The sequence below is a fragment of the Telopea speciosissima genome, chromosome 1 (assembly GCF_018873765.1).
Source record: "Telopea speciosissima isolate NSW1024214 ecotype Mountain lineage chromosome 1, Tspe_v1, whole genome shotgun sequence".
In the NCBI taxonomy this organism is placed as follows: domain Eukaryota; kingdom Viridiplantae; phylum Streptophyta; class Magnoliopsida; order Proteales; family Proteaceae; genus Telopea; species Telopea speciosissima.
In genome coordinates, this window is record NC_057916.1 from 44,849,741 (window position 1) to 44,870,823 (window position 21,083).

At 42.3% G+C, this 21,083-nt stretch overlaps 1 protein-coding gene across 1 annotated transcript; it reads right to left on the reverse strand.

Moving 5' to 3' along the window:
* Window positions 1-6,088: 6,088 nt before the first annotated feature.
* Window positions 6,089-7,572, reverse strand: LOC122650242. The gene is made up of 4 exons (XM_043843597.1): window positions 7,354-7,572; window positions 7,114-7,142; window positions 6,828-6,930; window positions 6,089-6,222 (listed from the first exon to the last, which is right to left on the reverse strand). The coding sequence occupies exons 1-4, from the start codon at window positions 7,517-7,519 to the stop codon at window positions 6,089-6,091; spliced, it is 432 nt and encodes a 143-aa protein (XP_043699532.1). The 5' UTR covers window positions 7,520-7,572.
* Window positions 7,573-21,083: the final 13,511 nt, after the last annotated feature.

Sequence of the window (21,083 nt, forward strand, 5' to 3'; positions counted from 1 at the left end):
ACATAAATCTCCCCGAGCATCGGACACCATCCGGTATGGTTTACATGAATCTCACCGGTGCACCGGCCTAGACATACAAAAGGAATCATTGAAGTAAGTATCGGAGGGTCCCATGCTAGGCCCCCAAGGTTAAAATCAAGTTTCAACCCAGACAGCATAAGCGGTCTCACAGGCGGAAGCAAACAGGGTGAGTTCGCCCTTGACTCCTTTCAGGCCAAAAGATGAAAACAGGGCGAGCGAACCCACAAATGGAACTTCTTAGTTGAATCCGGTCATTGATCCATTCGACACCTGAGACACAACTAAAAGGGAGTGGATCCACGGGCAGATGGGCTTCTTGAGTCCGCCCCTGCATCCGTTCGATTTCCTGAGACAGACTCAAGAGCAACAGGCCCCGGGCGGAGGCAAACAGAGTGAATTCGTGCCTTCATCCACTTAGGCCATCGCACAGGGTTTACACTGGGTGGTCTGACAGGCGGTATCACGATAGATGGATCCGATCGTTCGTCTATCGGTAGTCTCTTCTAAGAATTCAGAGGGCTTCAGCTCCAACTTGAAGCTTGGAGCTCCTTAGCACCTCAAGGTCGTGGGAGAGGTGTCTAAGCCTTCCTAGGGCCACTAGGGCCTAGGCTTAACCTCATGGATCCAAGATCCACAATGATTGGTCTCAATTGAGGTCCAAGGGTTGGGTTTCAAAGTCCAAGACCAAAGCTTAGCAGCAATGGTTGCAATTGCAGAATAATGGAAGCTCAAACTAGACCTAGGTCAGCTCCATTAGGCTCCAACTATGGACCGAGCTCCACCTTGAGTCCCAAGGGAACCCTAGGTTAGCCCAAGCTCATGGAAATCCACAAAATCAAAGAGGAATTGAGAGAGAACTAGGTTTGAAGAGCTTACCTTGATGAGATCCTTCTCCCAACCACTCTCTCCATCTCTTCTCCTCCTCTTTCTCTTCTCCCTTTGGTCCGGTCAACTTGGGGAGGAGGTGTGGGGTAGCCAGCCACCTTGCCATGGCTTCCATCCTCTTTCCCTCCCCTCCTATTCCTCTTCTACTTCTCCTTCTTCTTCCTTCCTCCTCCTCCTTCTCTTTTCTCTTGTCTCTTCTCCTCCACGGTTTGTTAGGGAGGGGAAGAGATAAGTGAATGAGAGGGATTTCCTTATCTTTAAGGGGATAGAAAAGGCCTTAAGGTGTGTTTGGCTTAGGTCCATAGAATGTGTTTTAACCCCTAGGACTTAAATGGGTTTTAGTTTAGGTCTTAGGTCATGTTTGGTCCAAGCCTTAGCCATTTGGCTAATTGGGGCCTGTTTGGGGTGCACCCTAAGTCCATAGGTCTCAATTATCCACTAGGGTATGTTTGGTCTAGGTTAGGGTATATAAAACCCATTAATTACTCAAGTTAGGCCTTATGGGCCCCACTTCATGATTCAAATAGCCAATCCATGGCAAGGGTAGGGGTTCATATGGTCCAAGGCTTTAATTAGGGTGTCTGGGACACGGGTATGTGGGTCACATAGGAAAATAAGCCAAAAAGATTGATGACAGCACGAGGGGATCCTCAAGCGGATTCAATTCGAGTGAGTCCGTTCGTGACTCCGGTGCTGCTGTCATGGCCCAAACTTCGAGGAAAGTGGCTGGGGTTTGGCCCACACTTCCAAAACTTCAAGGGGGTTCTTTTTATGGTAGTTTCAGTTCAAGGCCATTAGTGTTGACCATGGCCATAAGGCATTACCCTTAGGTAAGGTCTAAATTGCCCTGGGTTACAAGGGGATATTTGGGGTGCGGGTGTAACATTAACCCCTGTTGGTAAGGATGCGCAGTACGGGTGATGAAATTCTAGCCCTATGTCTATATGGCATCGTATGAGTCGGGTGGTGTCAACCATATCCCATTCTACGGGCTACCACAGGCCTCATTTCCAAGCCAGCTACGACATCAAGTCTAGCAATCACATTCAACATACAATATACAACCATAGATTCCAGCAATCAACACAATGTTGTTTAAGTTTTCAAGATTCATGAATTAAAAATATAACACAGTATCATTATAATGAGATTCATTTCAGCATATTAATTATGTTACATCTACATACACGATGACATTCCACTCACCTTCGTTTGGTCCTACAGGTTCAGTTGCTGGTTCAGTTTTGGCCGGTGTCTGGCTATGCTCCTTAAGCGCGAGATCAAATCCTAAAGTAATAAATCGATAGTATGTTATTTTAATTATTCAAAACTGTTTTGGATAACCTAGTGTTGGTCTAGGCTCATTGGTCTGACTCGGTGTTTAGTCTGGTGTCACTTGGAATTCTCCGGGTCTTGCACTGGGCCTTCGGGTACATGTCCCGGGGCATCATCCAGAGATATGGATCAGGGTCAGATTTGGTATTTACTAGTGTAATTAATTGTACATGGTCCTGATAGTCTTACAAATCAGTCCTTAAGTCAGCAGTTCAGCTGGACCATCTCTGGCAGGGTTGCCAAGCCCTGTGGGGTTCACTTGGATACCCAAGGTATGAATAATAATGAACAGATGTGAAGAGGGGTATTTTGGTCATTTACCACCTCATCACACTGTATATGGCTCACTAGTGAAGGCCCACAGAGACAGGACAACAGTACAACCCATTTCCAATCTCTGGGCAATTCTCTGGGCAATAGGGCAATCGCCCAATGCATCGCCCAGCGCCTGTTTGAGGGGTGAACAGGCTCAAATTCTTGGATTTTTCTGTATGGGCAGTGCTTAGGTCGATCCTTCTTGCATGTAGGGTTGTTGGGGACCCCATGAGGAGTGGATTCCAATGGTCCACATGGATCATGGCCCGGGTCCACCATTTGGCAGCCAGGAGCTGCCTAGTCAGCTCAGAGAACAGCAGCCCAGCTTTGTTCCAGCTTAAGGCCACGTTTTGGGCTGCATGCAAGAACAGATTTACATATGAAATCATGGCAGTAGGTTGTTCCTACATAAATCCAAGCAAGGGCTAGCTTGTGTGCATAGATCCAAGCCCAGACTGCCTGTTCTGGGTGCAACTAGGTAGTGCAGTTTGGCAGAGAGACTGGTTTTAGTCTCAGGTGTACAATAGTAGGTCTAACATATGTATAATGCCCAAATCTTACATGCAATAGGTTTGCATGTCAGATCTGAGCTAGCACAAGGCAGCCCCCAGGTGTTCTGGGTTGTCCTTGGCTAGATTCACCTCTATAGAGCAGAGATCCTTAGGAGAGTACAGGGAACTGCAGCAGCAGCATATAGGGGTATAGATATATACCTGAGATGGAATGGGTTGCAGGGACAGAGCTGGATGCGAGGCAGTCCAGTGTTCTCCTTCCCCTCCTCTTCTTCTCCTTCTCTTCTTCTTCCTTTCTTTCTTCTATCCTTCTCTTTTCCTCTCCTTTCTCTCCCTCCATGGTTTGAATAGTGTAAGGGTCTAATTTCAAGGCAGGGACTGCCTATTTATAGGCCAGCCAAACTTAGGGTCTATTTGGCAGCCAGCCCCCACCTCAAGAATGTGTTTTTCAAATTGATTATGGGCCATTCTGGCCACTCAGGTGGGGTCCACAGGGGTTCGAGGGTAGGAAGTGGTTCCTAAAATTCCCATCTACCCCTAGAGGGTGCCATGGTCTGTATGGGTGGTCCCCACATGTTTGGAGTCCAAAATAATCAATTCAACCACTTTGGGCGATTCACTAGGCGTTTGGTCAATTGCCCAGTGCATTGCCCAGAGAATACAACAAAGCTGTAATTTCTCTGTGCTTGCACAGGGACTTAACCCAAGGTTTGGGCCTTGCACCAACTTCTCACCCAAGGTGTAATACACATCTTTTCAAGTGTGGGCCCCATAATTTTGGTTAGGAGAAAGATTACTTGGGGTTTATGCAGTACATCATGCTGTAGACAGTACAACTGCATGGGGTTGTAATCCACCTTCTGGCAGGCTTGACTGTGGAAGTGGGTTAAGGTTTGAGTATATTATAAATACTTTTGATGAGAGTCCCTGTAGGCACTTTTCTCTTTTCTCTTTTCTCCACAAGAAACAGAGCTCTAAGGGAGATTTGGAGACTGTAGAAGATTCCCATCTCGGTTGTGCAAGTTTGATCGTGGATTCGCAATTGTTCTTCATCAACATACGTAATTGCAAGGTACACATTGGTCCTCTTCTCTTTATTTCATTACATCTTGTTCTAAGTTACTGTATGGAATTTTGGAATGATCAGAGTAAAGCAGTAAGATTTTGTCAAATTCCATAGTCATTTATTATAGAATGCTCAAATTCTAGAATGACCAGAGTAAAGCAGTAAGATTTTGTCAAATGCCAGAGTCATTTATTCTAGAACGCAATAATGAACGATGGGTACCAACCTCACAACATCGATCAGATCATTAGTAAAATAACTCACTCACCCATCACTAAAACTCCAGAAAGCAATTAATGATTGAAGGTAGGTGTATTCCAAAGCAACGTCAATCAGATCGTTAGTAAAAATAACACATGCACAGATCACTAAAATTCCGAAAAACAATTAAATGCCCGATGACAAATATTAAAATGACTAAATACGCCAATTTAGTGATAGTGGATGACCAGTTTGGGCTCTTTTGGATAATTACCAAAATGCCCTTGAAAGGCTGAAATGAGATTTTATGTGATTTTATGATGCACAATGAGCATAACATATGCATGGAAATGACATGAAATACCCATAAGTATATGCCATAACTCCGTCATTTTACCGGTCTACGTAATGCCAGAGTTGGAATGGAGCAAGAAGGTGAAAATACTTGGATACAACCTTCCAGCACTAGGGTTTCAAAAGAAACTTCCGCATAGAAATTTCGGCAACGGTTCCGCTCTATGGGATGGGATTCGTTGATAAAATTTGGGTAGAACAATGACTTATCAAATGAACTTTATTAACGAAAACCGGATAGAACCTCGGCGCACCGGAAGAACTTCATAAAATATTGAACAGAACCTCCGCTCAGGTGGAGGGGAAAAGACTTCTTATCTCTCACTTAAAGGGTTGTACCTCCCACAAGGTAGGGTTTGGAAACATCCTTATAATCTGTGAATTTGGAACTTCAAGGGACTTATCGAGGGACTTTTCGCAGAGTAATGGGGTATCGGGGGACAAAGCCATGTAGACAAAAGAGGATGAAGAATGAGAAGTAGAGGTACAAACCTTACTTACTCAAAGCATCCAAAAAAAAAATAAAGAAAGATCAAGAGGATAATCGGATTTTCAAAAACAAACCTATTTGAAAACCTCTTTGAGACTCTTCTTTCTTTTCAAAATCCAAACTAGTGTAATTACGGACAAAGCACCTATCAAGAACCTGATCAAAATCTGATCTAAGAAAACCAAAGTTTTTTTCAATCTTTTTCAAATCCTTTTTTATCTCGTCTAAATCTGATTTTCAAATCTGTCTCCTTTTTCAAAATCTCCGTTTTGAAATCTTGAATCCGTTCTTTGTAAGGGGGGAGGGGGGGGGGGGGTGTCCTATTTGTAGGAAAAAAAAAAAAGAAGCGGTTGGATTTAGATATTTAGGATATTTTATAATTTTATTTCTTTTTTTTCTTATCCAAAGGCTTCCATGGATTTTTAAGGGATAAGCGGGGATTTGGGATAAAGCCAACAGCCTGAGAAGGCTCTTCAAGCCCAAGGAACGACTTAAGGTTCCACGGATCCGTGGATCCGGATCCCGGTTTCTGCCTGGAAAAGCCAATTTTGACCGTTTTAGATGCCATTTGGCGCCCAGGTATCAGATTTTGATGTGTAATATACCATTTGAATCGTATTTTCGATCACTATCCATTGGTCCAAGATTTGGTCCAAGTTTTGTTCAAAAATATTTTAATTTTGAGAACAAAGATAGACCCTATTTCAGTGTCAGGGAAATTCCCAATAGTGTTTCCAATCAATGCTTCTGCACCCTTGGCTATCATTGAATATTTTGACCTTAAAACACTTGTCCGACGAACCTTATCAGGATGAAGGTGAGGTATGTTAGGTGGTCGAGCCCTTTATGAGAGAGAAATTTCATCAATCCATAATCCGGTTGTCATCACTGCCGAGGGGGTGACAAAATTTAGCGTCTACAATCGTTGGTTGGTAGTTCATCAACAAACACAGTCTCTTCATTTCCTTCCATGGCGACATATGCAGTGGATTCTTCAAGTACTTTCTCCACCTTGTCAGTAAAATTTTTAAGAGATTCTTCATCTGCTTAAATTGTTGTACTATGTTGTTACACATAGTTCTGGTCTTACAATTCCGAACGAAAAATATCCAAGGTTGTAGAAGAAGTTTCCTTTTCAACTTGAAATGCCGGCTGTGGTAATCTTGTCGATGAGAGAGCCTTGTTATTGACATGTTCTGGAAGATACTTGTACTTCATCTCTTCCCAAGTGTGAGGCTCACATTGTCTGACTCGTAGCTTCTCTTCATGGGATCTCCATCAAGCTTGACCATGATCAGTGTTACATTCAATATTTCATTTTTTAAAATTTTTCATTCATAGGGAGTCGTAGTGGGTACGTTGCTAATGTTCCTTTTGTTGTTCTGTTCCTAAATATTAGGATGAGTACGTAGTTGAGTTTGAGTTGTAATTCCTAGTTATTACTATCAACGTGGGTGGTTGGAGTTGTAATCCTTATTTAAAGCATGGAAACAAAAAGAAAGTCATCTGGAGAATTATCTATCAACGTGTTTGTGTTAGAGGTCCTAGTTTCCTCAATCAACTAACTCTCCCTATGCACTTTTATCTCAATCCCATAATAGTAAACTCATATGAATAAAACAACTAAAAAGAGACACAATTATCTTACTATATAGTAAAACCATAGCCAGAGTCGAAAATGCTGCTCCATGATAGAAAACATCCCACCATTCATCCCTCTCAAAAGGGGAAGAAATCCTGCCGCTGAGGAGCTGAAATCCCAAGAAAAGGTATTATAGTGCAGGCGTAAAAGGAGTGTCATTGTGGATCATTTTCTCCAACACTAAATGAAGCGATGGGTCCTATATAAAATCAAAACAAATTCTCCTATATAGAGATAGAAAGGTAATGAATTTAAACCACTACTGAAGCAAGCCCACAATAATTTGACAAACCTGATTCCTGAAGCGACTATCAACGCATCCTGCAATTTGAACAATATTGATTTAATAATGACATTGTTGGAGTTAATTTTACAGGCAAAAGAACTAAAAAAGAAAAACCCAAAGACCTCATAGATGATGGATATTGTTCAGAGTGGAACAAGAACTTAGTCATATATTAAATTGACAAAGAATGATTAGTTTCAAAAGAAACTAAAAAGTTCATAATGATGAAAGCTTCCTCTAGCTAACCTGTTAGACGAGATGAATCTATTGGGAAAGGCTGAACTGCAATGGAGTGAAGAATACATATAACTTGGTTGACATATTTTGCTTCTCTAATGGCAGATACAACCTCTCCAAACTTTTCAAGAATTTCGGATTTGAGTTCTCTTCTTTTTCTCCTAGACTCCTCCATAACTGCTACTAAGAATTTTAGATTCGAGTTCTTTTCTGGTCTCTCTGTTCCTTTGACACCAGAAAAAGTAATAAACACCAAAAAAAGGGAGTTCCCATGCTGCCAGCGTAGGACAGTATAGTTAAGTCCCACAATTAGGGGTGTCAATGGGCCCAGAATGGGCTGGGTTTTTTAAAAAACCCGGCCCAACTCTAAGTTATTTTAACTCCGCCCAACCCAACCCGACTCTAATTGACCCTGGCTGCCGCTACACAACAAAGAATGTGAGTAATATTGAGTGAGTGAGTGAGTAGTATATGTATATTAATAATTCATTCATACACATAATACATATAGCCGGGTTGGGTTGGATCGGGTTTGGTCCGATTGGGTTGGGCCGAGCATGGTTTGTAAAGCCCAGGCTTGGCCCAGTCGATCTTGGACCTCAAAATCTCAGCCCAAGCCCGCCTTATGGGTTAAAAAGCTCAGCCCAGGCCCTATTCGAGCTCAGGCCGAGCTAGAGTGGGCTCGGGTTGGTCGGACCAAATTGACATCCCTACCCAAAATAATCAAGGAAGAAAAAGCAAAAAAAAAAAAAAGAAAAAAACTAAGCAGACTGTGGGATCTTTCTCCCTAAAATGGAATCAATAAACCAAAACACAAACCCTCAAATTAGGGTTGCAAACCAACTTAAGTTGGGCTGGGATATCTCATCCCAAGCCTGTCGTATCGGGTTTAGGGTGGCCATGCTTGGCCTCTTTTTTTTTGTTTTCATCATTTCATATTACTTTTTACACAAACAAAAATAAAGTATTCAAAGTCTCTCTTCAGCACCTTTTATAAACTAATATATTTTAGGGAGAGTTGAGCACACCACCCACTCCCGATAAATTAGTAGGTGGCAAACACATGGGAGGGGGGACAACCAAAGGCAGGGTGTCATTTCACTAGGGGGGAAAGAGAGGCAGACACATGGCTTGGCAACCCAAAATACTGTTCAGCCTTTTACTATAATTTATTTGTAATTTCACTCCCTCTCTCATGTTGTTCCATTTATTCTATTTCACTAGAGGGAAGAGAAGCAGACACATGGCTTGGCAACCCAAAATAGTGTTCAGCCTTTTACTATAATTTATTTGTACTTTCACTCCCTTTCTCATGTTACTCCATTTATTCTATTCTCTTCCTTACTCCCCTCCCTTCTTTCTCTTTCTTGGACTTTTGGTATACACTCCACTTTTTAAAAAATACCAAGTTTCCCTCCACCCATGATGAATGACGAAAGGGAGCTCGGACGATGGAAGAGCCAGGGGAGGCTGAGTCATTTGATGGAAATGGAACGCTTTTTCCGAGCAGCTCATGAATTCTTGGAAAAAGTGAACGTTTTTGTGAGCCGAGGTAGGCCTATCCAGCCTAGGCTCTTGGCAAAAGATTGACTCATTCACCGTGGAACGGGAGAGAACAGGAAAAGGTTTCAGGAGGGTATTTTGAAACATTCTAAAACTCTAGAAGGGATTTGTGAACCCTAAGATAGTGGGTGAACCGTCCTCTATGGATGGAGAGAAACTTAGTCTTTTTTAAAAATACCCATAGATTTCTTCTTATCCTCTTCTCAACGTTTATAATATAATTTATCTCTATTCTCTGCTCTCTTTACTCTCTAGTTTGTACTCTCCTTATTTTATGTCTCTCAAATCCATCTCTCTTTTGTCCTTCCCCTAACCTAATCTATTCTCTCTCTCTCTTTAATAACACTTTGAATACATTAGAAGTACCTGAAGATGGTTGGCTACTTCCATATATTTTGTATACAAGGTTATAGTAATATATCATTGTTTGTACTCTTTTCTACACAACCTTCAACTCAAGTTTTCAAACTTGAGAACGATTGCCTAGCACAGTTTGCAGTAGTGTGGAGTGTAAAAGCCCATCCGACCAAGAGGTATTGGGTTCAAGCCTCCTGGTTCTCATCTTCTTTCCCTTCCCCCATAGAATAGGTACCTATAAAAAAATTTCCAAACTTGCCATATTTTTTTCAATCAAACTAACACCCCAAGCATCATAATTTATTATATTACAAGATCAAGATTGTTGTTCAGACATAGAAATGTAAAACAAGTGATGTTCACACAGCAATGCGTGTGGTTATGTTCTTGTTTTATCATCTGGTCAATGGGTAATTGTCATAATTTGAAAGCCAAATCAAAAACTTGTTACTCTAATATTATTGATTATTAGCCCAATTCCACGATACTCTTTATAATCTAGTATTAAGGTTGAATAGTTTAATCCCTAGCCTACTATGGACTTGGCTAAATTACACCAACTGCCCAAAACCCAAAACCCTAAACCCTAAATTTAAAAACCCTAAACTCCTAAGCCCCTTACTTATAAAGGCGCATAGAATGAGGCAATTTAATTTTTTATGACTATGTTTACACTTAACTATCTTTTGGATTTATGCACATAGATTGTCCATTTTTCGCTTACATTGTATTTCTTGATCAGCACATTTATGGGTGGGCTTAGTGGAGCTTACATTGCAACCCTTTCTTTTTATTCCTTTTTCAATGAGTATTAGGTCTTCATCTGTTAATAAATTATTATTATTAATAATAATTTTGTTTGTTTAGTGGATCATTCCACCTTTTGATCGATGACTATGATGGGTTCAATCCACATTACTTAATAGTTTCATAAAAGTTTGGCTTCTTGGTTATCAAGATCTATATTTTTTTTAGCGCGTTCAATTCCTTTTTTTCTATGATATGACATTAGTAGTTGTAGGTGTAGTGCTAAATGGAATGAGACTTTTAGAGGGTTCCAATGGTTCTGTCAGGTTCTTTTTTTGGACAGCCATGTTCAACGGTCTTTTTGTTGGTATACGTGGGTTTGATCTTTGTATGTGGTCATGTGACTGTTTGTTTGATACGAACACGTATCAGTTTGCTATGGAAATGGCTGTAATGGAAGGGATAAATGTCACTTCGAGGGGACAGCCTCCTACAATGGGAGATTGAAGAAGAAGATAGACAGGGAAAGAGATTTGATATATTTCTTAATGCCCTTTACAATGATCCCCTTACACTATATGAAGTCCAATCTAATAAAAATTATCCATCTATCCTTAAGACACTAACCCAACACAAATTACCCATCTACCCCTAACACTAACCCAACACAATAACCCATCTACCTATGATCATAACATTGCCAACCCCTTCAGAGAACCTTGCCCTCAAGATTCATGCTAAAATATAGCTATTGCAAACCATCTCGCCCACAACGAAGCCATTTGTTGTTGATTCGAACCAAGCTGGACCGGAACCAATTTGGATTTGGGAAGGGCCCTTCAAGGACAACCCAGAAGATGACCGAAGGAGTACCAAAGCCATCAATAACGGACAGGTGGCAAGACAACCCGTTCTCCACACCTGCTCTCCTTTTGCTCTCTCTCAATTAAAAACCAATTCACCTCTTGTGGCCAATTTAACTCCAAATGGGCTACCTGTAATGTTATTGACCTATAGGGCCCACTCATAAATGTCCATTTGTTTTGTCTCCAAATGGAACCATCCACAGGATGTCAGGAACCATCCAAACAATGAGGCTGCCCAAGTGTGACAAAATATCTTCTGCAGGCTATATCCAACGGCTGCAAAGCCCAATCCAATGGTTGCAAGCAGTCCTCTTCCACTACAACTACTTCGGGAAAGAAAAGAAGAATCGACTAAGAGGCATCACCACCACCGTGAGCATGCCGGAGATGGCCATACGAAAGGGTCACGTGGTCCTCCTCTCCACCAACTATTTTCTTCCCTATTATTTCTCTCTCAGTCATGTCCCTCGGTGCTATCATCACCATTACCAACCCTCTCAACACTCCTCAAGAGATTCGCAAACAGGTCACCGATTCCAAACCCATCCTCACCATCACCATGGACTTGTTTCCCTTCTCCAATCCCCATAACCTTGGCACAGGACTTGAGAAGCACTGGGAAAGTGTACTTGGCAGCTAATAACCCATTTTGCACTATCTACTTAGAAGCTAAACTTGCAGCCCATGGCGTGTCGCTCTCTTTCTGTTCTTCTTCTTCTCTGCAAGTTCTGAACACAACAAACAAAACACCCTGTGATGTGGGCAAAGGTGGTGGTTGGCGGCCGAGGATACTAGTCCCCAGCTCTCCCTATGGCCCTCATGTGGTGGACACCCAGGACGGTTGGAGGCGAATCGATACTCGCTCCAAATGCGGAAACTCCGAACGGCAAGGCAACAGGAGTCGACGAAGACCCCAAAAATGGGTGAAACGGATCGCTTGTCCTTGAACATGGCAGAGCACCACTTGCTTCCGCGCTGTCGCCTGGAATCTCATTCCAACAATTCCGAGGTGGTGGCCACGGCGGAATGAGCAAAAATCCCAAGAAACCAAAAATAGATTTCACGTTTTGGGTGGCGCCAAGAATTGGAGTGGCTGGTGGTGGCCATGGCGGAATGGGCAGAAACGCATGCACGCTCTCTTTCCCTCCTAATGATTTGCTTTGGTGCCCGGTATTAGTGGTAGCGTTTGAGAGACCGGCGAGGCCATGAACGTAACCAGAACCTGAAGCGGTGAGGAGAAAATCAGCAAAGGGGACAGGGGAGGGAATGAGATGAACAGATTGGAGCCGCTTTTCCATCGCCATGAAACGAAGTGCCAAGGTTGTCTTCGGAGCTTCAAATGATGTGCGATCTACATCGACAGAAAACACCAAAGCTGAGAAGGCTAGGGGACCAGTTCGTTCTTCTTCTCCGACAAAGGACTTCTGAATGAGTTCTGCAACTGTAGACTGGTCTCTGGCAAGGAAGGTCTGAACCAGATCTGTAACTTGAGGATCTGTTGCAACGATCTCTGGTTCCACGATCGCCAATTGAACAAGCCCAACAGTTGAAGATTCTTCTACGGCGAGAGGTGTCTGAACCCGATTTGAAGCCGATCCATCAGAAGTGTTGTTATCCTTATTGGCGGTGGAATTTCTGGGTTGTTCTTCCGCAGGGATCCGGTTATCACACTGTCGAATAGGGGTTTGAAACATCTTCAACCACTAAAAGCATAGGAGGAAAACAGATCTTCAATGCCCAAACGAAGGTGGACCAGTCGGTGAACTGGGCGGCAGAATTTATCCGCTGAAACCATTGGAGGGCAGGGCCATCCATGTGGAAGCCGGAAATGAGAAGTCGTTTATCATCAGCAGCTCCCCAGTAATCGAAGAATCGCTCGGCCTTGATGACCCAACCGACTGAGTCAATACCTTCGAATCGGGGAAAATTAAAGGGAATGAACGGAGGATGAGGTGATGCAGAAGTGGAGGATGGGGTGAGGCGGAGTCCATCGGCCATGGGGGTTGCCGAGGCTCTCAGTGAAAGCACCATTGATACGAACACGTATCAGTCTGCTATGGAAATGGTTATAATGGAAGGGATAAATGCCACTTCGAGGGGGCAGCCTCCTAGAATGGGGGATTGAAGAAGAAGATAGACAGGGAAAGAGATTTGATATATTTCTTAATGCCTTTTACAATGATCCCCTTACACTATATGAAATCCTATCTAATAAAAATTACCCATATATCCTTAAGACACTAACCCAACACAAATTACCCATCTACCTCTAACACTAACCCAACACAATAACCCATCTACCTACGATCATAACACTGTTCTAGCCTTCCCAGTCGACATACTACTGGTTTGAACCTGATTATGGAGCTTTTATTTTTCAAAGAATCCTTGTTATGTATTGTAACAATATAACATCTAGTCTGTTGTATTCAGATTTATTGTTCTGATATAGTTTCCTTGCTAGAAAATGCTGTTGGGATTAGTTTATGTACAAAACACTTCAAAGTTTTTAATTGTATGCTGATCTTTGACATTGGGCCTCTTTCTTATTTGCAGATGTGCTTCTTTGATTTTCTTCTTACTTAGTTCTCCCCCCCCCCCCTCTCCCCCAACAAAAATGGAGTTAGAAACTCGTCAGAGGGGCATTCTAATATTTTCATTCCAATGTTTGCTGTAAAACTGCCTTTGGTGTTATGCACAAAGATTTTCATTCCTATGTTTGCAGTCTATGAAGTATATCTCTATGGATATCGAGCAATGAGTTGATAGCTCCTATGGGAATGTCTTCACAACAGAGAAGTGGACACAGTGACTGATGGATGAGGGCATCAGCGAGGGGGCAATTCAGGACACCAAGCAGATCTCAGCACTTTAAAACCAATTTTTGCTTACCAAGCATGAACAGTTTCTCCTCAATGATAAGTTGTGACAGTCAAAGCTATATAACGAACTATAAAAATCAACTAGCCAATCGAATTCAAACTTCTTCTTCGAATTCCACAAGAAGTACTTCATAGCGTCCCCCTTATAAGGTTGTAGGATATAAGTGTATCATTTTGTTACTTTTTTTATATAGCTATATTTGGATTCTTCTATGCATATCATTCTTTACCTCTAACAGATTTCTTTGGATGGCAGGTTGTTATAGTTGGTGTTGTTGGAAGATCAAATCTTGTTAAGATATCAGAGCAGCTCAGCATTCTACCGAAAAACAAAAAAAAAAAAAAACAGAGCAGCTATTAGATTTGATGTTAAGTAAGGAGAGGAACCTAGAATATTAGATTTTTTTCTTGTGTATGTTAAGTAAGGAGAGGAACCTAGAATATTAGATTTTTTTCTGGGTTCTCATATTTTCCTTCAACTAATATTGGAGTTCAGCTTCATTTCCCATATCAACACACAGCAATTTTTTCACTATTTTTTACTTCAAAAGTTTTGATTTTGTTTTCTTTTTCCCATTCGCATTCCTCTCTGGAAGTATAAAATATGAAGTAGAAGCAACAAGCGCTTTATCTTTGTTGTGTTGTTACTGTCTACTCAATTTGCAAACCAATTTTGCATTGTTTTACTGCCAACAACATTTTTTCTTTCCTCTAAATCAACGTTCCCCGGAAATTTTCAATTACCTTCTTTTTCATGTATATTTTCATTAATAACCACCTTTAGAATTTTTGGTATGTTTTCACCCTTTTCAACTGTCGCACCCCAAACCACCCCCTGGGAGGATTTGGTAGGTGACCTGAATTGCATAACGACAATCCGCCAAATCACACGAATTTAGAAGCGATTAATACACTCACAGACACACATCCATAGTATTACCACAAGTAAAATCAGAGTGCTGCAGATAATCTATACTTGCAAAGGAAGAAAGAAGAAAGCGTAGCGATACGGGAAATGATTGTTATATATACACAAGTAAAGTTGTTCATTTCTCCCATACAAACCCACAAACAGAACAGTAAGATCCAACTTATACATAAGCGAAAATAAAAGTAAATATGTACAGGGAGAGATAACTCAACCCCAAAAGAAAGACTACAAACTAGAAGCAAGAACGGGGATAAACTCCTGACAAAGTCAAAAAGGAGTCCCCAAGACAAAAAGTAACATTCGCGTCCACGTCAACACCCTTCACGGGTCAGTCCTCAGTAGTCACCGAGAACACTCGCATCAACGGCATGACCTCCGTCGGGGTCCATACCAATATCATCATAACCACCATAGCTCTCCTCCGCATAATGAGCCTCCACGCCACAATGGCATCCACCTGTACAATCATCTGATAGAAAAGCATATATAATAGAGTGTGAGCCCCACCGAGCCCGTGAGTAAAACATATCATCATGCATGCATATGCAATTATAATCATATGGATCCTACATGAACATGCAGTCCAGTTATTTATTAGCCACCAAACATCACAACTAGGGCAGGTTAGTGCTACTACAATCCCCAATACATGTATCCCTGGTGCGGGCTTTTAACCCCTTCCCGCAATACACCCATTGAGTTTTCAGAGAGGACCAGTCAGCTCCAGCATTCATACCCTGGGTCAGCCCGACCAACCCTCTGTGATTAACCTATGAGGTAACTGTCCTTTTTTTCTCTTTTCTTTTCTTTTCTTTTTCTTTTGTTTGGCTTATAGCCATAATTCACCTTTTCGGTGTTATAATATTTCTTTTCTTTTCTCATATACCGTCGCTCTCACAGGCATCCAACACCTTAACCCCTGTTGGTAAGGGTGCGTAGCATGGGTGATGAAACTCTAACCCCATGTCTATATAGCATCGTATGAGTCGGGCGGTGTCAATCGTGTCCCATTCTACAGGCTACCACATGCCTCATTTCCAAGCTGGCTACGGCATCTAGTTTAGCATTCACATTCATCATGAAGTATTCAAGTAGAATTGATCAACAGTCACACAATGTGTAATAATTATAAGATTTGAATTTGATCATGTATGGTATCATTATTATAGGAATTAAATTTCAGCATATCATTATATTACACGTACATACACGATAACATTTCACTCACCTGGGTCTGGTCCTATGAGATCAGTTACTATTTCAATTCCGGCTGCGGTCTGGCAATGTACCTCGAGTGCTGGATCAAATGCTATAGTATAAATCAGAATTGTGTCATTTAATATTCCAAACTATTTTTGGATGTCCTAGTGTTGATCTAGGCTCATTGATCTGACTCGGTGCTCAGTCTGAGATCACTTGGAATTCTCTGGGCCTTGCATTGGGCTTTAGGCCTAAGTCCCAGTGCATCATCCGAAGAATGTGGTCTAGGGTCAGAATGGTAATTTACCACTATAGTACGTGATTCTAAGTCACAATAGTCTTACAACACAGCCCCCAGGTCAGCAATGCTACAGGACCAACACAGACAATGTTTCCAAGCCCTGCGGGGCCCACTTGGGTACCCAAGGTGTTCATAATTATGGACAGATGTGAGGAGGAGTGTTTTGGTCATTTACCACCTCCTTACACTACTTACAGTCCATATGTGGAGGTCCCAATCTCAGATCTGCAATATCAGCCATTTTAATTCTCTGGGTGATGTCTCTAGGTGATGTGTGCATCGCCAGTGTTATCACCCAGAGCCTGTTTAGAACTTGAATAGGCTCCAATTCCAAGGTTTTGCACCATAGGCAGTGCCTTGATCGACCCTACATGCATGTTAGGTCATTGTGGACCTCATGGGGTGTGGTTTGCAGTGGTCCACACAGATCTTGACCTGGGCCCACCACTTGACTGCCAAGAGCTACCCAGATAGCCTAGTGAATAGTAACCCAGCTGAGTTCCAGCTGCTGGTCACGATTTGGGTTGCATGCAAGGCTGTTGCTACGTGGAGTATGGTGGTCTAGGGCTGCTACAACACATGACTAGGCTGGAAGCTGCCTGTGTTGACAGATCCAAACCCAGATTGCCTGTTTTTGGTGCAACAATGCAGTGCAGTCTAGCACAGTCATGGATTTCGATCTCAGGTGTGCAACATCAACCAAAATCATATCACAAAGCTCAGATCTTCCATGCAACATGTTTGCATGTTGGATCTAAAGCAATACATGGCAGCCCCCAGCTGTTCTGGACTGCCAATGGCCAAAAATGCTACCTAAGCACTGAGAACCATAAAGATAAAGAGAGAACAGCAGCAAAGCAGCAGGTATAGGTAGTGTTTTTATACCTGAACTGAGCCAGATGGCTGCTGGAGTAGATTTGGATGCAAGGGCAGCTTCCCCTCCTTCTCTCCTTCTTCTTTCCCTTCCTTTCTTCTTCCCCTCCTTCTCTTTTCTCCCTTTTCTCTCTTCTTTTCTCTCCCACGGTTTCAGCAGTGTTTAAAGCTCTAAAACTGAGTTGGGTCCTCTATTTATTGGAAAGTCCCCCACTGAGGCCTGTTTGGCTGCTTAGGTCCCTTTTCAAAATGCATTTTTAGACTGATTCTCAGACATTCTGGGCATTCTGGTGGGGTCCATAGGGGGGTATGAGGCGGTTCTCTAGACTCCCTTCAACCTATGGAGGGTGCCCATGGCCAGTAGGGGTGGTCCCTACACAACTACTGATTAAAATATCCATTTTCCCACTCTGGGTGATGTGTGCATCGCCCAGTGCATCACTCAGAGAATACAGCAAAGTTGTATCACTTTGGGCTTGCACAGGGGTTTGGCCTAGGGTGTTGGCCTTACACCTACACCTCACCCAAGTTAATTTCCACCCTTTTTCAGGTGTGGGTGTCACATTGATGGAGAGGAGAGAGATTACCTGGAGTCCATGCAGTACATTATGCTGTGGGCAGTGCAATTGCAAGGGTCTGTAATCCATCTTCTGATAGGTATGTAGGAGGACATCCTCGGGGGTTCTCCATTCAATTCAGTCACTGGAGTGATACTCCACAGTGTGCTTGGATGCCATGTCAGGGGTTCCTATCCTTCAATCAAATTCCCAGCCAGTTAGGGGCAGGTTTGACATTTTTCCCCACCTTACAAAAATTTCGTCCTCGAAATTTTCTTACCTTGTAGCTTAAAGCGTTGGGGATACTTTTCCTGCATTTCCTCTTCGTGTTCCCACGATGCTTCCTCTATGGGACTGTTTCCCCATCGAACCTTGATGAATGCAACCGTGCAGTTACGGAGGTTATGTTCTTTTCTGTCCAATATCTCCATAGGCTGTTCTTCATAGGTCATATCCACGTCTAACTGTTCAGGTTCAATAGAGAGTACATGTGCCGGGTTGTTGATGTACTTTCTTAGCATTAACACATGGAAAACATCATGGATGCCTTACAAGGAAGGCGGTAATGCCATCCGGTATGCTATGGGTCCCACTCTATTGAGAATCTCATAGGGACCAATGAATCTTGGGCTTACCTTGCCCTTCTTATTGAAATGTAGCAATCCCTTTGTTGGAGACACTTGGAGGAATATCTTCTCTCTGATTCTAAATTCAATATTCTTCCTCCGATTATCGACATAACTCTTTTGTCTTGATTGGGCCATTTTAATCTTCTTTCTAATGATATCTACCTTCTCACAGGTTGCTTGTATCATCTCGGGCCCAAGATACTTCCGTTCTCCAACTTCTTCCCAATACAATGGGGTCCAACGCTTCCGACCATAAAGTGCTTCATAAGGTGCCATGCCAACGGTGGAGTGGTAGCTTATTGTATGCAAATTCCACTAAAGGTATGTGGGCGTCCTAACTGTCATTCATTTCTAATATACAGGCTCTAAGCATGTCTTCCAGAGTCTGGATTGTTCTTTCAAACTGTCCGTCCGTCTACGGATGGAAAGTCATACTAAGATTTAGCTGAGACCCCAGTGCCTTCTGTAGACATCTCCAATACCTTGAGGTAAATCGAGCATCCCTATCAGAAACAATGCTGACAGGCATGCCATGTAAGCGGACTATATTCTCAATATATAGTTGGGCGAGCTTCTCCATTGAATAACTTATTTTAATTGGTATGAAGTGGGCTGCCTTTGTTAGTCCGTCTACAATCACCCAGATTGCATTCATCCCTTTCCTGGTGTTGGGTAGATTTGTCACAAAATCCATGGTAATTCTTTCCCATTTCCATTCAGGTATAGGGAGTGGCTGCAACAATCCATACAGTTGGTGTCTCTCCACCTTTATTTGTTGGCAAGTGAGGCATTCAAACCAGTGATCAAGAACTCGACCGAAACCTGTCGAAACCGTCGAGTTGTCTTCGATAGGTTCCGAGATGAGTTGGACTGAAACTTTTAAAAATCCCTTAACTCGGCCTGGTTTCGAGCGTTACGGTCTGGTTTCGATCGAAAGCAGGTTGAAACCATGACCAAATAGCATGCTTTTTCCTTGGTTTTAGCTGAACTGAACATGATGCCAATAATTCACAGACCAACCATCTTTACTTTTAGATGCAGAACCATACTACACAGCCTTATCTTCTACTCCTACCTTCTTTTTCCCATTCAAACCAATGACAACCTTATCTTCTATTCCTATCTTCTTCTCCTATTCTTTATTTTTTCATCTTCTTCTCCTTATTTATTTCTTTCTTTTATCCATCCTTCCAAAGATTTTTGGTTCAAAATGGAGAAAAAGATCTGATGAAGAAATATTTGGGAGAAATGAAGTTGTTCTTGGTATTCCTTTCATTCTATTCTATTCTATTCCACAGTAATTGTTCAAATTGTATGCTGTGTTGTTTTGTTGATTTTGCTTTTTTTTTTGGGGGGTTCATAGATCTTGAAAAGAGGATCAGTTCAAGGAGGAGAGCAGTTTTTATGGAGGCATCTCCTTGTATGACAAAAAGCTTCTCAGCTGGGCTGGGGAGATCAATAGAGAGTTTGACATTAAATTCCAACCCTGTGCTTTTCTTTTTCCAATCGGTAATGGACTATTAGACCAATTGGTCCCATAACATGTCATGGGATATGTATGTTGTGCATTTGGAGGAACGGCTTCGCAATCTTCAGTGGAACTAATTATAAATTTATAATACCATTTTAGTGTCTGTATTGTATCAGCGCGTACGTCAGTAAACTTAGGTCAATAACCACAAATATCATTTTCAGTGATTTTTTGGTTACTGTAATTCATGGATTGTGTTTAAAATGTGAAAAATAGGCAACTTGCAAAAAATCAGACCTAAAAAACCTTGTTTTGGGGTCAAAACCTTGGTTTCCCCATCAATAGGAAAAAATCCTAGGTTTCAACCGAGATATGGTCGAAACCGAGACGAACTCGATTTTTGGCTGGTCGAAACCCAAGTTTTAAAACCTTAATTCGGACACGTATATTGTTATGGTCTCTTCATCCCAATCCACTAATAGTACTTCTTCAGATCTTTGTACATCTTCGTGCTTCCAGGGTGGATTGAATAGGGTGAGTTGTGTGCCTCTCTAAGGATTTGTTCTTGTACCTCGTAATCATCAGGCATGCACAGTCTATCTCTGAACTTCAATGCCCCGTCATCGGCCAGTGAAAAGTCTTGGCCCTTGTGGACACCATGCTACAGTTCCCAAATTTTCTTGGCCAATTCGGGGTCAAGAGGCTGCTTCTCAATTACCTCTTCTCGTATCGACGGCTGTATATCCATAGCTGCTAGCTGCATAGCCGTTCCTTTGATCACGAGTTCTAAATCAAACTTCTGGGCTTCTTCTAACAGTTGCTTATTTACAACCAAGGAAGCAAGGGATGCAGTCTGAGATTTCCTGCTTAACGCATCTGCTACAACATTGGCCTTGCCAGGGTGGTACTAGATCTCACAATCATAATCTTTCACCAATTCTAACCACCGTCTTTGTCTCATATTCAGCTCCTTATGGGTGAAGAAATACTTCAGACTCTTGTGATCGCTAAAGATTTCACTCTTTTCATCGTATAGGTAATGTCACCATATCTTCAACGCGAAGACTACCGCCGCCAACTCTAAGTTATGAGTGGGGTAGTTCTTTTCGTGTGCCTTCACCTATCTTGAGGCATAGGCAACCACTTTACCTCTCTACATTAGGAAACCACCCAATCCTGTTCTAGATGCGTTGGTGTATACCACCATTCCTCCGGTGCCATCCGGAATAGTCAAAGCTGGTGCCGTCACCAATCGGTTTCTCAACTCCTAGAAACTTTTGTTGCAAGCCTCATTCCATTCAAACTTTGTGCCCTTCTTCGTTAGCTTCGTCATGGGCGCCGAGATGCATGAGAAATTCTCAA

Coding starts and splice junctions, on each gene's coding strand:
- LOC122650242 (XM_043843597.1), bottom strand. CDS start 7,519: ATGGAGGAGTCTAGGAGAAAAAGAAGAGAACTCAAATCCGAAATTCTT. Junction 7,143..7,353: donor AGATTCATCTCGTCTAACAG/GTTAGCTAGAGG, acceptor TTCAAATTGCAG/GATGCGTTGATAGTCGCTTC. Junction 6,931..7,113: donor ATAGTCGCTTCAGGAATCAG/GTTTGTCAAATT, acceptor TTGGGATTTCAG/CTCCTCAGCGGCAGGATTTC.